The sequence below is a fragment of the Elephas maximus genome, chromosome 7 (genome assembly GCF_024166365.1).
Source record: "Elephas maximus indicus isolate mEleMax1 chromosome 7, mEleMax1 primary haplotype, whole genome shotgun sequence".
Classification (NCBI taxonomy): domain Eukaryota; kingdom Metazoa; phylum Chordata; class Mammalia; order Proboscidea; family Elephantidae; genus Elephas; species Elephas maximus.
In genome coordinates, this window is record NC_064825.1 from 135,942,259 (window position 1) to 135,956,121 (window position 13,863).

Genomic DNA, 13,863 nt, shown 5'->3' on the forward strand with positions numbered 1-13,863 from the left:
GGACCTGGCTCAAGTCAGTCAGTGAAACCCCAGCTGGAGTGGAGACCTGAGGGCTGGTGTCCTGGTGGGTTGAGGATAGGCGTGGAGGCCATTGGCTGAGTCCTGGGTGCAGAGGTTCTGGTGGCCATGGGAACCTGCCCTGCCGTCTCCTGAGCTGAGCCCTGAGATGGGCAACCACTTTCTCACTGGTCCGCGAGCCGCAGAGCTGCCACAGGATGTTCTGCCCCCCCCCCCCACTGGCTCAGCCGCAGCACAAGTGCACACCTGGTGGAGGGGGGTCTGCTCACTTTATTCCCAGGCCCCAAGAGGTGGGGACAACGAGGACAGAGGCGGGAGGGAAGCTCCGGGACAGGCTGTGACTGTCCTGGAGCCTCAGAAGGAGCCTTGGTGTGGGGGCTGGGGGACAAGACCCATGGGGGGTCTCTGCCTCAAAGGTCCTCTTCCACTCCACCTCGTTACTTCCAGCGCCCACCGACCTTACCCTTGGCCGTGGCACCAGCCTTCTTGCTGCTGCAAATGGGAATTAAGGTGGTCTTGAGTGTCAAGGTTGCGGCCGAGCCCCACCCAGGCCCCCAGGCCCTCAGCCCTAGCAGCTAGGCCCCATGGGCTGCTGTGAAGGCAAGGGTCCGGCCCAGCCCTCCTGGTGCCCCTGCCCACACCTCACTCAGCCCAGCAGTGCCGACTCACCTGTACCTGGCCAGTACCTGGGCCTAGTGGATTGGTACAAGGGGTCAGTATGATTAGGGGTCATGGGGGACTGGTGTGCAAGCCTGGGACGCCCACCCTCTCCTGCCCAAGGGCTCTGGGCATGGGCAGCCATGGTGGCTCTCGACCCCAGGACGTCTATCTCACAGACTTGTCTGTTTTCCTGACTTCTGGCTGGGAAGAGCTCATCTTCCTTTCAGCACAGCCTCATGTGGTAGGAGGGGCTGAGGGTCCCAGCCTGAGGACCAGGAAGGCCTGGGAAGCCATGGCTCTGTGGCCTCCAATTGGGTCTAAACCCTGAAGGTCAGAAGTTCACCCCACGAGGGGTTACAGCCCTCTGGAGCTTGCCCCAACTGGGGATCTTTCCACACTGCACCCCACAAGGACACTGGATGGTAGGCTGGGGAAAGAGCCAGGTGGGGGCACAAGGATGTCTCAGGCCCAGGCCTCTGGGATCAGGCACTGCAGCTTAACAGGACCTCTGGTCCAAGAAGCTGGTACCGTGGCCAAGCTAGCTGAGGACAAGGCCTGACCCATGACCGTGCCCTGGGCTAGGACTCTTCCACAGGAGGAGGTGGGCTGGGGAGGTCCAGCGTGTCTGTGCACACACCCTTACACATGCACATACATGCACACACGTGTGTTCCCCTCACCCACACGGTCCAGACTTGACCCGCACAGCAGAGACCAGGGTGGGAAGCTCTCCCTATTGTCACTGGCCCCCAAGAGCAGTAAGGAAGCCAGGGTCAATGGAAAGAGGGCAGAAAATCCCCAAATACGTTGTAACCCGAAATTGGCCCCTGGGCCCACTATGCTCCTTGGGGGTGTGAAATGGCTTCACAACCAAACTTGGCAACAAATCCTGAGTGGGGGGCATGCCACCAAGGGTGTCTGAGATGGGCCTCAGGTGGTGAAGCCGTGCAGCCCTCAGGGTCCTCCCTGGCAGTGTTGCCACTGGTTGCTGGCCCTGGTGGGGGTGATTTTATAGACTGATTCCCCCCCGGGATCAAATCAGACCCCACACCACGGACCCTGTCCCTGGTCACCCTTTGCGGTAAAATGCAGGTGGAGGACCAGCAGTCTGAGGTCCTCCTCCTGGGAGAGGCGTCCCTGGCTCTGCCCCCTCCTGGTCTCTGTGCCGGGTCTGAGCAGGTGCAGTGGGTTCTGGGGCAGAGGGCCGGGCGTGTTGGAGGAGGTGCGGCCCGCAGTTAGTTGGGTTATGCTCTGCGCAGGGCACCACCACTGGCCCTTGGTTTAGGGATGGGCGAAATGGCCCATCCCCGTGGGGGTCGCAGTGGCCCCATGGGGCCGTGTACCCAGCACAGAGTGAGGGATGGTAAGCTACTCACTGCTTCTGGGCCTGGTCGATACGGCTCCTGAAGTTGGTGATCTGTAAACAACACGGATGACTTACTGTGCAAGGCTGAGCACGGCAGCCGGGAGGGGCCAAGACCTTCTTCTCCAGAGGAGAGCATGGGGTCACTGCAGTGTATTCCCATGTGGCCTCCTGTGATGACAGTTCCTCGGCAGGCATCCCCAGCCCCTAGTGCACCACGTGGACGTCAGCACCCCACACACCACGAGGATGTATATCAGCATCCCGCACACCACGTGGACATCAGCACACTGCACACCACATGGATGTCAGCACACTGCACACCACGTGGATGTATATCAGCATCCTACACACCACGTGGATGTCAGCACACTGCACACCACATGGATGTATATCAGCATCCTGCACACCGCGTGGACATCAGCATACTGCACACCACGTGGATGTCAGCACACTGCACACCACATGGACATCAGAACCCCACACACCACGTGGACGTCAGAGTCCCGCACATCACGTGCACCTCAGCACGCCACACACCACGTGGACGTCAGCACCCTGCACACCACGTGGATGTATATCAGCATCCTGCACACCACATAGACGTTGGAACCCCACACACCCCGTGGATGTCAGCAGCCTGCACACACGTGGACATCAGCACCCAGCACACCACGTGGATATCAGCACCCTGCACACCATGTGGACACCAGCACCATACACACCACAAGGATGTCAGCACCCTGCACACGACATGGATGGATGTCAGCACCCTGAACACCACGTGGACACCAGCACCATACACACCACAAGGATGTCAGCACCCTGCACACGACATGGATGGATGTCAGCACCCTGCACACCACGTGGACACCAGCCCCATACACACCACAAGGATGTCAGCACCCTGCACACGACATGGATGGATGTCAGCACCCTGCACACCACGTGGACTGTCGGGCTCCCTTACTGTTTCCTGGTGCCTTGTGTGAAGGGGAGCTGCCCCCAGCCCCCAGGGCTCGTGCCTCCCTATTACTCACAGTGGCCTGCGCTGGAGACCTGGGCCAGGGCACAAATGGCTCTGAGTGACCACTTACCATTGGCTGCGATGGGATGCAGGCCAGGGGCATGGAGTGAGTGCGGCTTCAGGGAAGTGGGGACTTGCAAGTCCCTTTGTCTCAGCCTGGGCTGCCTCTTATAGTCCCTGAGCCCTTGGGGGCCTGGCTGGTGGTCCCAGCACAGAGCCACACACCTTCCCTCTCTCCCCTTGCCCCCAGCTGCCCCCTCCTCCTGAGTGCACCTCGGGGACGAGGTGCTGTGGCCAGATCTAGGGCCAGGAGCTGGAGAGAGAAGGGGGCAGGGGGGGCGTGGCAGAGGCCCATGCCCAGTCCGTGCCTGTGGCCTCAGCATTCTGCACGATCTGAAGGGTGCCATGCGTGAGCTCCCCGTGCACTTCACACCAGCAGCCGGGCCCACAACGTCCCGGGTACTTACAACTTGGCCAGCATCTCCACTCTGGCCCGCAAATTCATAATCTGGAAAGACCAGATAGTTATGGGGCTGAGGCTGCTGGTCCTACCTCACCTCAGCTGCCTGGGTTTGAGGCCTCGAGGCTCCCCCAGCCCCAAGGGCCCCACAGACTATGGGTCGATCAGTGTGATCACAGGCAGGGAGGGCTGGGCTCATGTGAATGCTTCTGGGGCTCCTGACTTGGGTCTGTGACCCCCATGCATGCAGGGGGACCCTGTGGCTGTAGGACTGCCTTTCCAGGGAGGCTCCCCAAGAGGCAACAACCTTGCTCTCTCAGCATACCCACCAGCTGGACCATGCTGGGCCTGTGGGGACATGTTCCCTCCTTGCGGTTACACGGGGTGGGGGTGTTAGGAGGACCTCTTTCTGCTAGAGAGAGGAAACTGAGGCACAGAGAGGTTAGGTGGGCTACCCGAAGACACAGAGCACCAAATGGAGCCCTGAGTCTGTGCCCATCACTTTGCACCATGCTGTCAGTTGCCCCATTTGAGCAGTTGAAGGAAACACCCTACAGCATGAAACCACTCCCCTCACCCAGGCCCTCTGACCCAAAGTTCCAAGAAAACAAAAAAAAAAGTCACCCCGAGTTCCTCACCAGGCCCACGTGGCCTTGGGGGGCAGGAAACAGCCTCCAACGCTGCCCCACTCTACTTCTCAGACCAAGGCAGCCTGCCTTTGGGGCCCCAGCCACCCCCCGGGGCAATGTCTACATCAGGGCGCTATGGTCTGAGCCCCCAAAGAGAAGCAGCCCCACCCCTTCCGCATCACTGGGTGGGGTGTGGGTCACCTCCTGCCTGCTGTGATGCCAGCCGAGGCAGCAGCACCCTGGCTCCGCTCCCTGGGACAGGATGGGGGCTCGAGGAGGCATGCGTCTTGGGGGGGAGGGGGACCCTACTCAAGGACCCGGGGCACCAGCTGCCCACATGGGCACAGGAAAGCTGACTTCTCAGGGATCTAGGCTTGCAGGGACACCGGGAGAGAGACTTCCTAGTGTGGAGAGCTTAGTGTCCCCCAAGATGAGCTTGGTGACACGGGGACTCCCTACCAGCCTGAGGTAAGTTGGAGAGGACCCTGCAGCCCCTCGCCCAATGTTCCACCCTCACCCCTGCCCTCACCTGGTTAGCTCAGCACACATGGGGGCCGGGCTTATGCTGTGGTGTCTTGGTGACCTGCCCCAAGGGCATGCCAGCCACAGCCTCAGGGATTGGGGGCATTTGGTGGGTTCCAGAGGGTGAACCCAGAGGGTGAAGGGGGTCAAGAGGCTCTTGGTACCCAGCCTACAGGGGACCAGGAGGCCTGCACTCACGTCATATTTCTGACGCTTCAGTTTCTCCCCAAACTCGAACTTGTCAGTCTCCAGCCGGTACAGGGTGTCCCAGAGCTCCTTGGCCTTGTCCCTGTGGAAGGGGACAAAGGGATGATTGCCAGTTAAGCTCTGGACAAGCAAGGCCAGGCCCACCTGCTTGTCTCTGGCCACCACTGGGAGTTGAGCCCAGATGCCTGGAAGAAACCATGAGGGTGGGTTTAGAGAATGTTCTGGAAGCTCCATTGAGGCCAAACTATTGCCACCGCCACTGCCCAGCCCCCCAGCACGTCTTCTCCCTGAGAGGGTGTGTCCTTACCGCAGCTTGTCCTCGCTGAGGTGGTCAATGTTGAGCGGCTTTCGCCTCTCGGCCAGTATCTTCTTTTTCATCTCCCGAGCAGTCTGCTTCTTGCCTCTCTTCTGGTCAGCCTGAGCGGGGACAGGGTCCAGAGAGAGGGGCCTGGCCTCAGGAGCCTGGACTGAAGGCCAGTCCAGGGGTTTAGACAGAGGCCAAGCCATCACTTTGCTCTGAGGACCACACTCACCTTGGTCAGGTAGCTGCTGTAGTTGGCACCCATGGAGGACAGAGCCTTTTTCTTCTTCAGGTCATCCTCAGCTCTCCTCTTGGCATCCTCCTCCTCCCTCCTGGCTTTCTCCTCCTGTGAAGAGCCCAACCAGTATATCCTCAGGCATGGGGTCATAGATGCGCTGTTCTCTGGGCAGAATTCAGGGCCCTATCCTGGACTTGGAAATTTCTGGAAGCTCCAGGTAGTGGTTGAGGTCTGCCATTTTGCAGGTGGTTCTACAGAGCAAGGCCACCATGGGAGCCTCACCAAGGGCTCTGACCACTGGCAACTGTGACCAAGAACACAGGAGAAGGAAAGACAGGGACTCATATTTCTCTGGGCCTGGGGCTCATTGTGTCAGGGTCTAGGGGTAGGGAGGGGGTTCCTGGGCCTTACTGCCAATCTGTTCTGGCGCTCCCTCTCCTTCTCGGCTCGGATTCTCTGTTGTTCAGCTCTCTCTGCACGGCGCTTCTCCTGTGGTCAGAGGAGCAGTTCAGCCCAAACTTTCCACCTTCCAAGAGCAGCCACCAGTGGCCCCATCATCTCATGTCAGTCCCCTCCCCTGGGATGTGGGCTGAGACCACACCTATACAGATGCAGAAACCGAGGGCTGGGACCAGAACTGCCCAGACTCACAATTCTTTCCTTGAGAGCAACCAGCTCCTCCTCCTCCTTCTTCCGAGCTTCGAAGTGGCTGTCAATGAGAGCCTGGAGCTCCATGAGGTCTTTGTTCTGACGCTTCTTCTGGATGTCCTGTGGGCGGGAGATGCCCGTCAGTCTCCAAGAAACCTCTCATACCCTAGACCTGCCTACAACAAGCAGCACCTGCCTTTGCTCCAGCTGAGAAGCCCTTACTCCAGGCAACCAGAGAGCTGAAAGCTGCAAGGGGCCTTGGGCCCTCACCACACCTCCATGGCTACTGCCTTCCTGCAGGTCCAAGCCTGCCTGATCCCTTAGCTGCAGGGTGGGAATGGTGCCCTTTCTGTGTGTGAGTCCAAGTGCTGCCTGGGCCCTGCTCAGCCATGAAGTCATCAGCATCCCTGGGATGGACTGGATCTGATGTGGCCTTGTTTCCATTCTCAGCGATGCCCTGTACGGCCTTGGTAGAGAGGATACTGGCCAGTGAGATAATTTGCTGGGCAGAAAATAAACAGGTGGATGGGTGGCTGAGTGAATGAATGTATAGGTGGATGGGTGGATGGAAGGAAAGGAGGAATGATGGATGGATGGATGGATGGATGGATGGATGGATGGATGGATGGATGGATGGATGGATGGATGGATGGATGGATGGATGGATGGATGGATGGATGGATGGATGGATGGATGGATGGATGGATGGATGGATGGATGGATGGATGGATGGATGGATGGATGGATGGATGGATGGATGGATGGATGGATGGATGGATGGATGGATGGATGGATGGATGGGTGGGTGGATAGATGGATGGGTGGGTGAGTTGGTGGGTGGATAGACAGGTGGATGGATAAATGGGTTGGTGAATAAATAAATGGGTGGGTAGATGGATGGATGGGTGGCTGGCTGAGTGAATGTATGAATGGATGGGCTAATGGAAGGAAGGATGGATGGGTAGATGGATGGGTGTATGGGTAGGTGAGTTGGTGGGTGGGTAGATAGGTGGATGAATAAATGGGTGGGTGAATGAATGGATGGGTAGATGGATGAATGGGTGTGTGGATGAGTGAATGGATGAATGGATGGGTGGATGGAAGGAAGAAAGGATATATTGATGCATGGATGAATGAGTGAGTGGGTGGGTGGGTGGGTGGATGGATGGACGGGTGGATGGATGGATGGACGGGCGGATGGATGGGTGGATGGGTAGGGGAGGAAGAAACAAGAATGTCTATTCCTGGAGGGATCTCCCATAGCCCAGGAATGTACTAAGGTGGAATTGACTAGACCAGGAAGCCCCAGCTCTGGGTGCTTGAAAGGGGGTGACTTTCTCAAGCCTAATCTGAGACTGCAGGCTGGGGACAGAGGGGATACCATGCTGACCTGAATTTCACAAACTTACATCAAAGTCTACTTTCTCCCCTTCCGGGATCTTAGGAGCAGTGAGTCTGAAGAAGAGAGAGAGAGAGAGAGAGAGAGGCTCAGGAGCAGAGACAGCTTGAGACCCCACAAGGGTCAGCCTGGCCCACCTGACCCCAGCCCAGGCTGGCCATGGAACCCTCGCACCCAGCCAAAGGCACCTGCCTAGTGGCGCATTTGCCTGACCTTTGTTCTTATCAGGTATGTAATCCACTGCCAAAGAGAGTGGCTTGACTCTGGGAATGTTTCAACCTCCCAGTGCCCTTCTCTGTCTTGCCAACTTCTGAACATCTCAGGGTTGTTTTAATCCATCTGTCCAAGGAAGGGGGCCTTGGGTTTCTTCCTCACACAAATAAACAAAAGTGGCCAGTTTGGAACAGAAGTGGGGCAGCAGGCAGGTGGTAGGTCTCTGTGGTCAGGTGCATTTCTCTGTCTCCTGTTTATCTTTCTTTGACTCCAAGGAAAGAGAGAAGGGGGGCTGGGAAGACAGCACCTTGAAGAGTCACTAACCGTCTGGCCATCAGCCTGGGCCCCTCCCTACTGCATTACATCCCAGATGGATTAAAGAGTTAAAACAACAACAACAACACATTAAAAAAACCCAAAATCATCTGTAGAAGAAAGCGGAGCTGACTATTGATCCAACTGCTGGTGAGGAAAAGGATTTTCTAAGCTCCAAAGGACCAGAAGGTCCCAGAAAGGGGAAGATGTCCAGATGATTACATACAAATGAAAAAGCTATGTATGTGAAAAAAGGCAAACATTGAAAGGCCAAAAAAAAAAAAAAAAAAAGACTAGAAAAATATTTTCAGCAAACCTGGAGAAGGCTTAATATCCCTATGCGAACGGATGATTAAAAAAAACCTAGAGACGCCACCATAGCTGCTGCCGCCGCTGCCCACCCATGAGATCAACGAGCTCAGACACAAACTACCAATTCTCCAAGACAGGCAAGCAGTTACCAGCCACTCGGGCAGGAGCTCTCACTCTCAGTAATCAAAGGAATGCAAACGAAAATAGCCCGAGAAGCCATTTCTCCTGCATCAAGGGCTAAGATGTGAAAGCAGGGCGCTGTCCATGGAGAGGGGGGCGTGTGCACAGACGCCATCACACGCCACGTCGAAGGCCTTGGCAGGCCCTTCATGGAAAGCAATTTGGCAAAGGATGTCAAAAGCCTTAAGAACGCTCATACTCTTTGACCCAGTAATTCCAATTCTGGGACTGCGGCCTAGGGAAATAACCCCAAAGACGGAAAACGCTTCCCACCCAGCGTTATTTATGATAGTAAAATATTGGGGCAAGCCTTCATGTCCTACAATAGGGGAATGGTTAGGAAAATTATGGTTTGCCCGATGGATGGAATACTATGTGGTCATTCAAAATATTTAAGAAGACGATGTAAAAACATGGAAAAATACTTAGGAATAGTGCTAAATTTTAGAAAAGCAGAATTCAAGGTCGGACAGACAGGGCGATGTTTAAAAAACAGCACAGCATTTGAAACTTTTTTTTTTTTTTTTTTTAAAGCCCTATGCATGGAAAACTTGTGGGGGGAAGAAAAAGCTTTTTATTTCTTTCCACTCTTTTCCACAGTCTGGCTGGCTGGGTGGGAGAATTAGGGGTGCTTTTTTTTTCTTCTTCTTCATTAGAATTTTACGTATTTTCCAAATTTCCTTTAATGAGGTGTTTTGTTTTTATAGTGAGAACACAAACTGTGTTTTCGAGCTAGAAAATATCTTGTGATCTGTATGACTTTATTTTAAATTGCTGAAAAGGAAGGTGCAGGGTGGGCATGAGCTGGCCACCCTTCCACCTTTACACTCTTCTCTGAGCCTCGGTGGTGCCTAGCTCGGTGGGAAAGAGCACTGGGTGTGGATGTTTGGGTTAGAATCCCAGATCCTGCAGCATGAACAGCAGGCAAGAATACTCAAAGGGATAAAGGAATGAATCATGTACGGAGCGCTTGGACTCGAAATCACTGAAGAGCAGAGAAGTCAGAAGAGTTGGGTAAAAAAGAAACCTCCAAACTCCTCCCAAGCAGGATGAGGGGAAAGACCCTCCCAGAAGAATGGCTCCAACAGGGGCTCCAGCAGCCCCAGGCAGGGACACAGCGGACTTGGCCAATGTGAACGCCAAGGCCAGGCCATTCTGAGTGGGTTTTGGGGAGAAGACCCCTCCCACCCACCCCCAGACCCCATTTATGTCGGTTTTCACACTGAAGGCCTCAGAGGGCCCTGCAGTGTCACAAGCACAGTGAGATCCATGAGGGAAGGGGAGCCCCCTGGCTCTGCTCTCTCTGCCCCTTGTCTGCCAACCCTCTCCCGATCTGGCTGCACCCCCACCTTCCTTGGCCAGTAGCTCTGGGAGGCCTTCTTCTCCAGGAAGTCTTCCTTGACCACCCTGGATGACTCGCACCCAGACTGGACCCCTGGAGTTTGGTTCTGCCCACCCCTGGGGGTGAGGAATGCAGATACAGTCTACCCTGGCATGTGGACATCCCGAATCACGTTCTTTTGTCAGATATCTAGAATTTTAAGCACCAAAGTGAAGCCCAAAGGAGTGGTCATGTCCCCTCTGGATCTTGGGTCTCTGATTCAGCCCCCACCAAGGCTGGGTGCTTGCTCTTCCTCTGGGAACTGGGGCCCTGTCCTGTGGGATAGCAATTCCCCAGTCATCCTGCACACTGGGCTCCAATTCCGCACCCCAGCCCAGGGCCCTATTGCCCTGCCTCCACTCACCTGGGTCTTGGCTTCTCCTCTGGTCACAGCAGCACCAGTGTGGGGAGAGGAGGAGAGACAGACCAGGTGAGACCAGAAGAGACCAGGTGCCTCTCCAGCTGAGCCCACCAACCCCCAACCCAACCCGCCAGGGACCAGAGGGTCTTATCCCCACTCCAGGCCTGAGAAAGGCCCCAGTGGGGTTCAAGGACAGCTCGCGGTATGGGAACCAGGACACAGAGGGGGAAGGAGAAAAAAATAGAGACGAAGGAGAAGAGAGAAATAGAAGCCGGAAGTAGAATTCTCCAAGAAGGGACAGACAGGAAGAGGTGGAGGAAAGATGAGGACAGGGAGGCAGGAAGAAAATGAAGATGAGGTTGAAGGAGCAGGAGGAAGCTCTGCCAGGGAAGACCTCGGAGGAGCTGAGAAGGGGACAGAGGATGGGAAGGCAAGGGGAGAGGGCATCTCCCTCCTTCTCAGGTCCTGGTCTGTCCTGGTCTTCTGGTCATCCCCATGGGCCACCCTCTCTGTGCAGGGCAGAAGCTGGGGGCCTGTCTGGCTGGGGGAAGCAAGGGACAGACAGACAGGCAGACATATGGACAGGCAGGCGGAGGAATGACGGGCGGGGGTCCTCTCCATCTCCATGTTGGGCTCATCCCCGGAAAGGGCTGCGGAGGGCCAGAGCCAGCAGAGCCGAGGGTCCGGGCGCAGCGGTGGCAGGAGAAGCGGCCTTACCTCCCTCATCCTCCTCTGGCTCCTCGGCGGCGTCTTCCGGGCGCAAGCAGATATGCAAGAGAAAGGCCGTGCAGAGGCGCCACCAAGCCCTCCCTTGGACCCTGGCCCACTAGTGCCCCGAGCTGGGGAGGATGGAAGAGCTGGGTCCCAAGGAAGACCTGGATATAGGGGCACCAGTTTTTTTTTTTTTTTTTTAAACAAACTTTTTTTTATAGAGAAGGCCTGGTCACAGTCCGTCCCCGTGGGGCTGGGAGGGTCTCTCTTGGAAAGTGGGGACCACCCTAGATTGGAGCCCCTGAACTGGGGTGGGGGCACAGGCCCAAGGGCAGCTTCGAGGTCAGTTGGGTTGAAACTTAGTGACTCAGTAAACAACTGGGCTAGTAGAGGTTCTCAAGCCTGCGGGCCTTTCTACACTGTTTTGTGTTTAGCTTCCTGCTCTGTAAGGAGCCCGAGAGAACCCTCAGGGCGGCCCCCCCCGGGGCCTGAAAGTCCACTACAGCCACCCAGCCTGGGTCCCAGCTTGTTCACCCTGAGGATGGGACTTCCTTACCCCCCGAGGCAGCCTGCCCTCTGACCCTCAGGATTGGCTAGGACTCTTTCCCGGTTGACTCTCTCCCTCTAGGCCTGCCTTGGTGCAGGCGCCTGCCTTTAGGCCAGAGCCCCCAGACCCTGGACTTCTGCTGGCCTGCCTGGACTGGCCTGGCCTCCCAGACACAAGCAGGAGGCCAGTGTGGCCTACACTGCCCTCCAAGCTCCTCTTCAGCCTATAGGATGAAGACATTCAACTGTGTGGGGTTCCTGCCCCCACTCTATCTGAACCCAGTAAAGCCAGACCCAGAAAACCTCCCTAACCTTCACAGAGATGCAGAAGGCCCCATCCTGGGGGCTGAGCTTGGCTAGACCCCTGTCCTGGCCAGCACAGGGCCTCACCACAGCTCATGGATCACGCGGTGGCTTAGGAACCCACTACACACCCGCCAACACCTCCCTGTCTGGCGCTTGGCCCTGCAGGTGGCCTGATGTCACTCTCCCCTGACACCTGGGGGCGGGGGCCATGGGAGCAGAAACCCTGCAAATGGGCCAGAGCTGTCTGGGAGGGGGACAAATGGCCTGGCGCCTTTGGACTGCTCCTATCCCTGGGACTGGCTGGAGCAGCACCTGGCTGAGGCCTTTGGGGTCCACAGAGGCCTGGGCTGGGGCTGGCGGAGGGAATGGGTTGGGAAGGCCAAGGCCCACAGCCTGAGCAGCAAGGAGCTCCAGCCAGGGTGCCCCGCCGGGGCTTAGTGGAGGCTTCTGGTGGTGGCCTCCGTGTCTGGGGCTCCCCCTTGCTTCCTCCAACCTGTAGGCCTCAGTGCTGGTTCTGGGATGACCTTGCCCCTTCCCGGTGACCTCTAGCAAGTCGTCATCTTCCACCTGCACTGCCTGAATATCCATCATTCAACCCTCTGCTGGGCAGACAGCCTCTCTGGGGCCAGGGCAGTGAAGACCCTTGCCTGGTCTGTGCCGGGTGGAGGGGGGGTAGTTCTGGGCTCCACTGAGGTGGCATGCAAATGAGCCTAAAAAGAACTCCCTAACTCTGGCCCCAAGCCCTTGAACCTACAGCTTCCTCACCTCTACCTTGGGTATGGCAGCCCTGCTGCAGGGGGGAGAGGCCCACCCAGGCCTCCTCACACTGGGTGTGTCTGGCTCTGGCCCAGCAATGGGTGGGATTCGACCTGACTGATTACGTGCTTGCACGCATGGCCTCTGGTAATTCCCAGTCCCCATTCCCACCTCAGGCCTCAGCTGACTTTCTGCTTCACCCCACTTGCCCCTCCTCACCCTCCCTGCAGCCTCGCCCCTCCTGACTTTCCAGCCTCTGGCTCGCTATCTGGGGCAGGGTGGAGGCTGCCTGCTCTACCACTCCTCTGCTCTTCCCCACCCTGCCCTGGTGGATCAGGAGGGTCCCAGTGGACCCCAGCACCATCCTCCCAGAACCCACACCTTTCTCAGGGACCCTTCACCCTTCAAAGCTGGCCACAGCACACCTTCTTGCTGGTGGCCTGGGAAGCACCCCCTGGGTCCTTGGCCCTCTCTCCTGGTAGAGGCCACGAGGAAGCCTGCACTCCACTGGCCAGTCTTGCATAAATCATCCCTTCCTCCAGGCCCAGCTTGTCCTCACTCCACCCCCAGCTCACAGGCCAGAGTGGTCATTGTGGTCAGCAGTGGCAATGGGAGCGAGGTGGAAGTGAGGAAGTGGCAGGGGCTTTGGGGGCCTAGGGCAGTGGCGGAGCCCACCCTCACCTTCTAGACACATACCTTCTTGAACTTCCTCTGCAGAATGGCATCATGGGGACACACGAGGAGAGAGAAGAGGAGGGAGAGAACAGCTGTGAAAATGTGCGGGGGAAGGTTCTGGTGGGAGGGGACACAGGAGGGCAGAGGAGCCTGAGCCAACCAGAGCATGAGCAGGTTAAGTGGCCCTCTTGTTCCTCTCTTGTCTGTACACACCACACATGGCCACACATACGCACGTGTGCCACACGGAGATGAAGTCATGTCACATACCTGGCTCATGAACTTCATGGACTAAGGAGGGCCATGGAACAAGAGGCAAGACCACGGGTCAGAGGCCAAAGGAGAAGGATTTCCAGGTTAATGGAACAGCCCGTCGCCACTCGGAGGGTCAGCAGCGAGGTGGGGGTGGGGGGCATGCGGAAAGCGAGCGAGAGATGGTCAGTAGTCAGCGCCAACCTCAGATGCCACCCCACCCCAAGGCCCCCAATCTTGCTGCCTGCTCTCAGAGTCCACCCCTCACCCAGTCTCGCCTCACAGATGGGTAAACTGAGGCTCAAAGGTGCCGTTTGGAACCGACTCTTGTTGCAGTGACAGCCCCTGCCTCGGCCATATTGGGGAGGGGGCCTGGGGACCCC

At 57.1% G+C, this 13,863-nt stretch overlaps 1 protein-coding gene across 4 annotated transcripts; it reads right to left on the reverse strand.

Moving 5' to 3' along the window:
• Nucleotides 1–317: 317 nt before the first annotated feature.
• TNNT3 (troponin T3, fast skeletal type) lies at nt 318–13,331 on the reverse strand. 4 transcript variants are annotated; one of them, XM_049892906.1, is made up of 11 exons: nt 13,250–13,331; nt 10,952–10,984; nt 10,238–10,256; nt 7,483–7,528; nt 6,077–6,193; nt 5,837–5,914; nt 5,420–5,533; nt 5,194–5,303; nt 4,878–4,968; nt 2,055–2,095; nt 318–510 (listed from the first exon to the last, which is right to left on the reverse strand). In XM_049892906.1, the coding sequence occupies exons 5-11, from the start codon at nt 6,158–6,160 to the stop codon at nt 456–458; spliced, it is 573 nt and encodes a 190-aa protein (XP_049748863.1). In that variant the 5' UTR covers nt 6,161–6,193; nt 7,483–7,528; nt 10,238–10,256; nt 10,952–10,984; nt 13,250–13,331; the 3' UTR covers nt 318–455. The 4 variants fall into 4 exon arrangements, 3 of the variants coding, with proteins under 3 accessions (XP_049748863.1, XP_049748865.1, XP_049748864.1); XR_007518317.1 differs by lacking the exons at nt 318–510; nt 2,055–2,095 and adding exons at nt 3,523–3,576; nt 3,858–3,954; XM_049892908.1 differs by lacking the exon at nt 10,952–10,984 and having other exon boundaries at nt 13,250–13,261.
• Between the last annotated feature and the right edge of the window lie 532 nt (nt 13,332–13,863).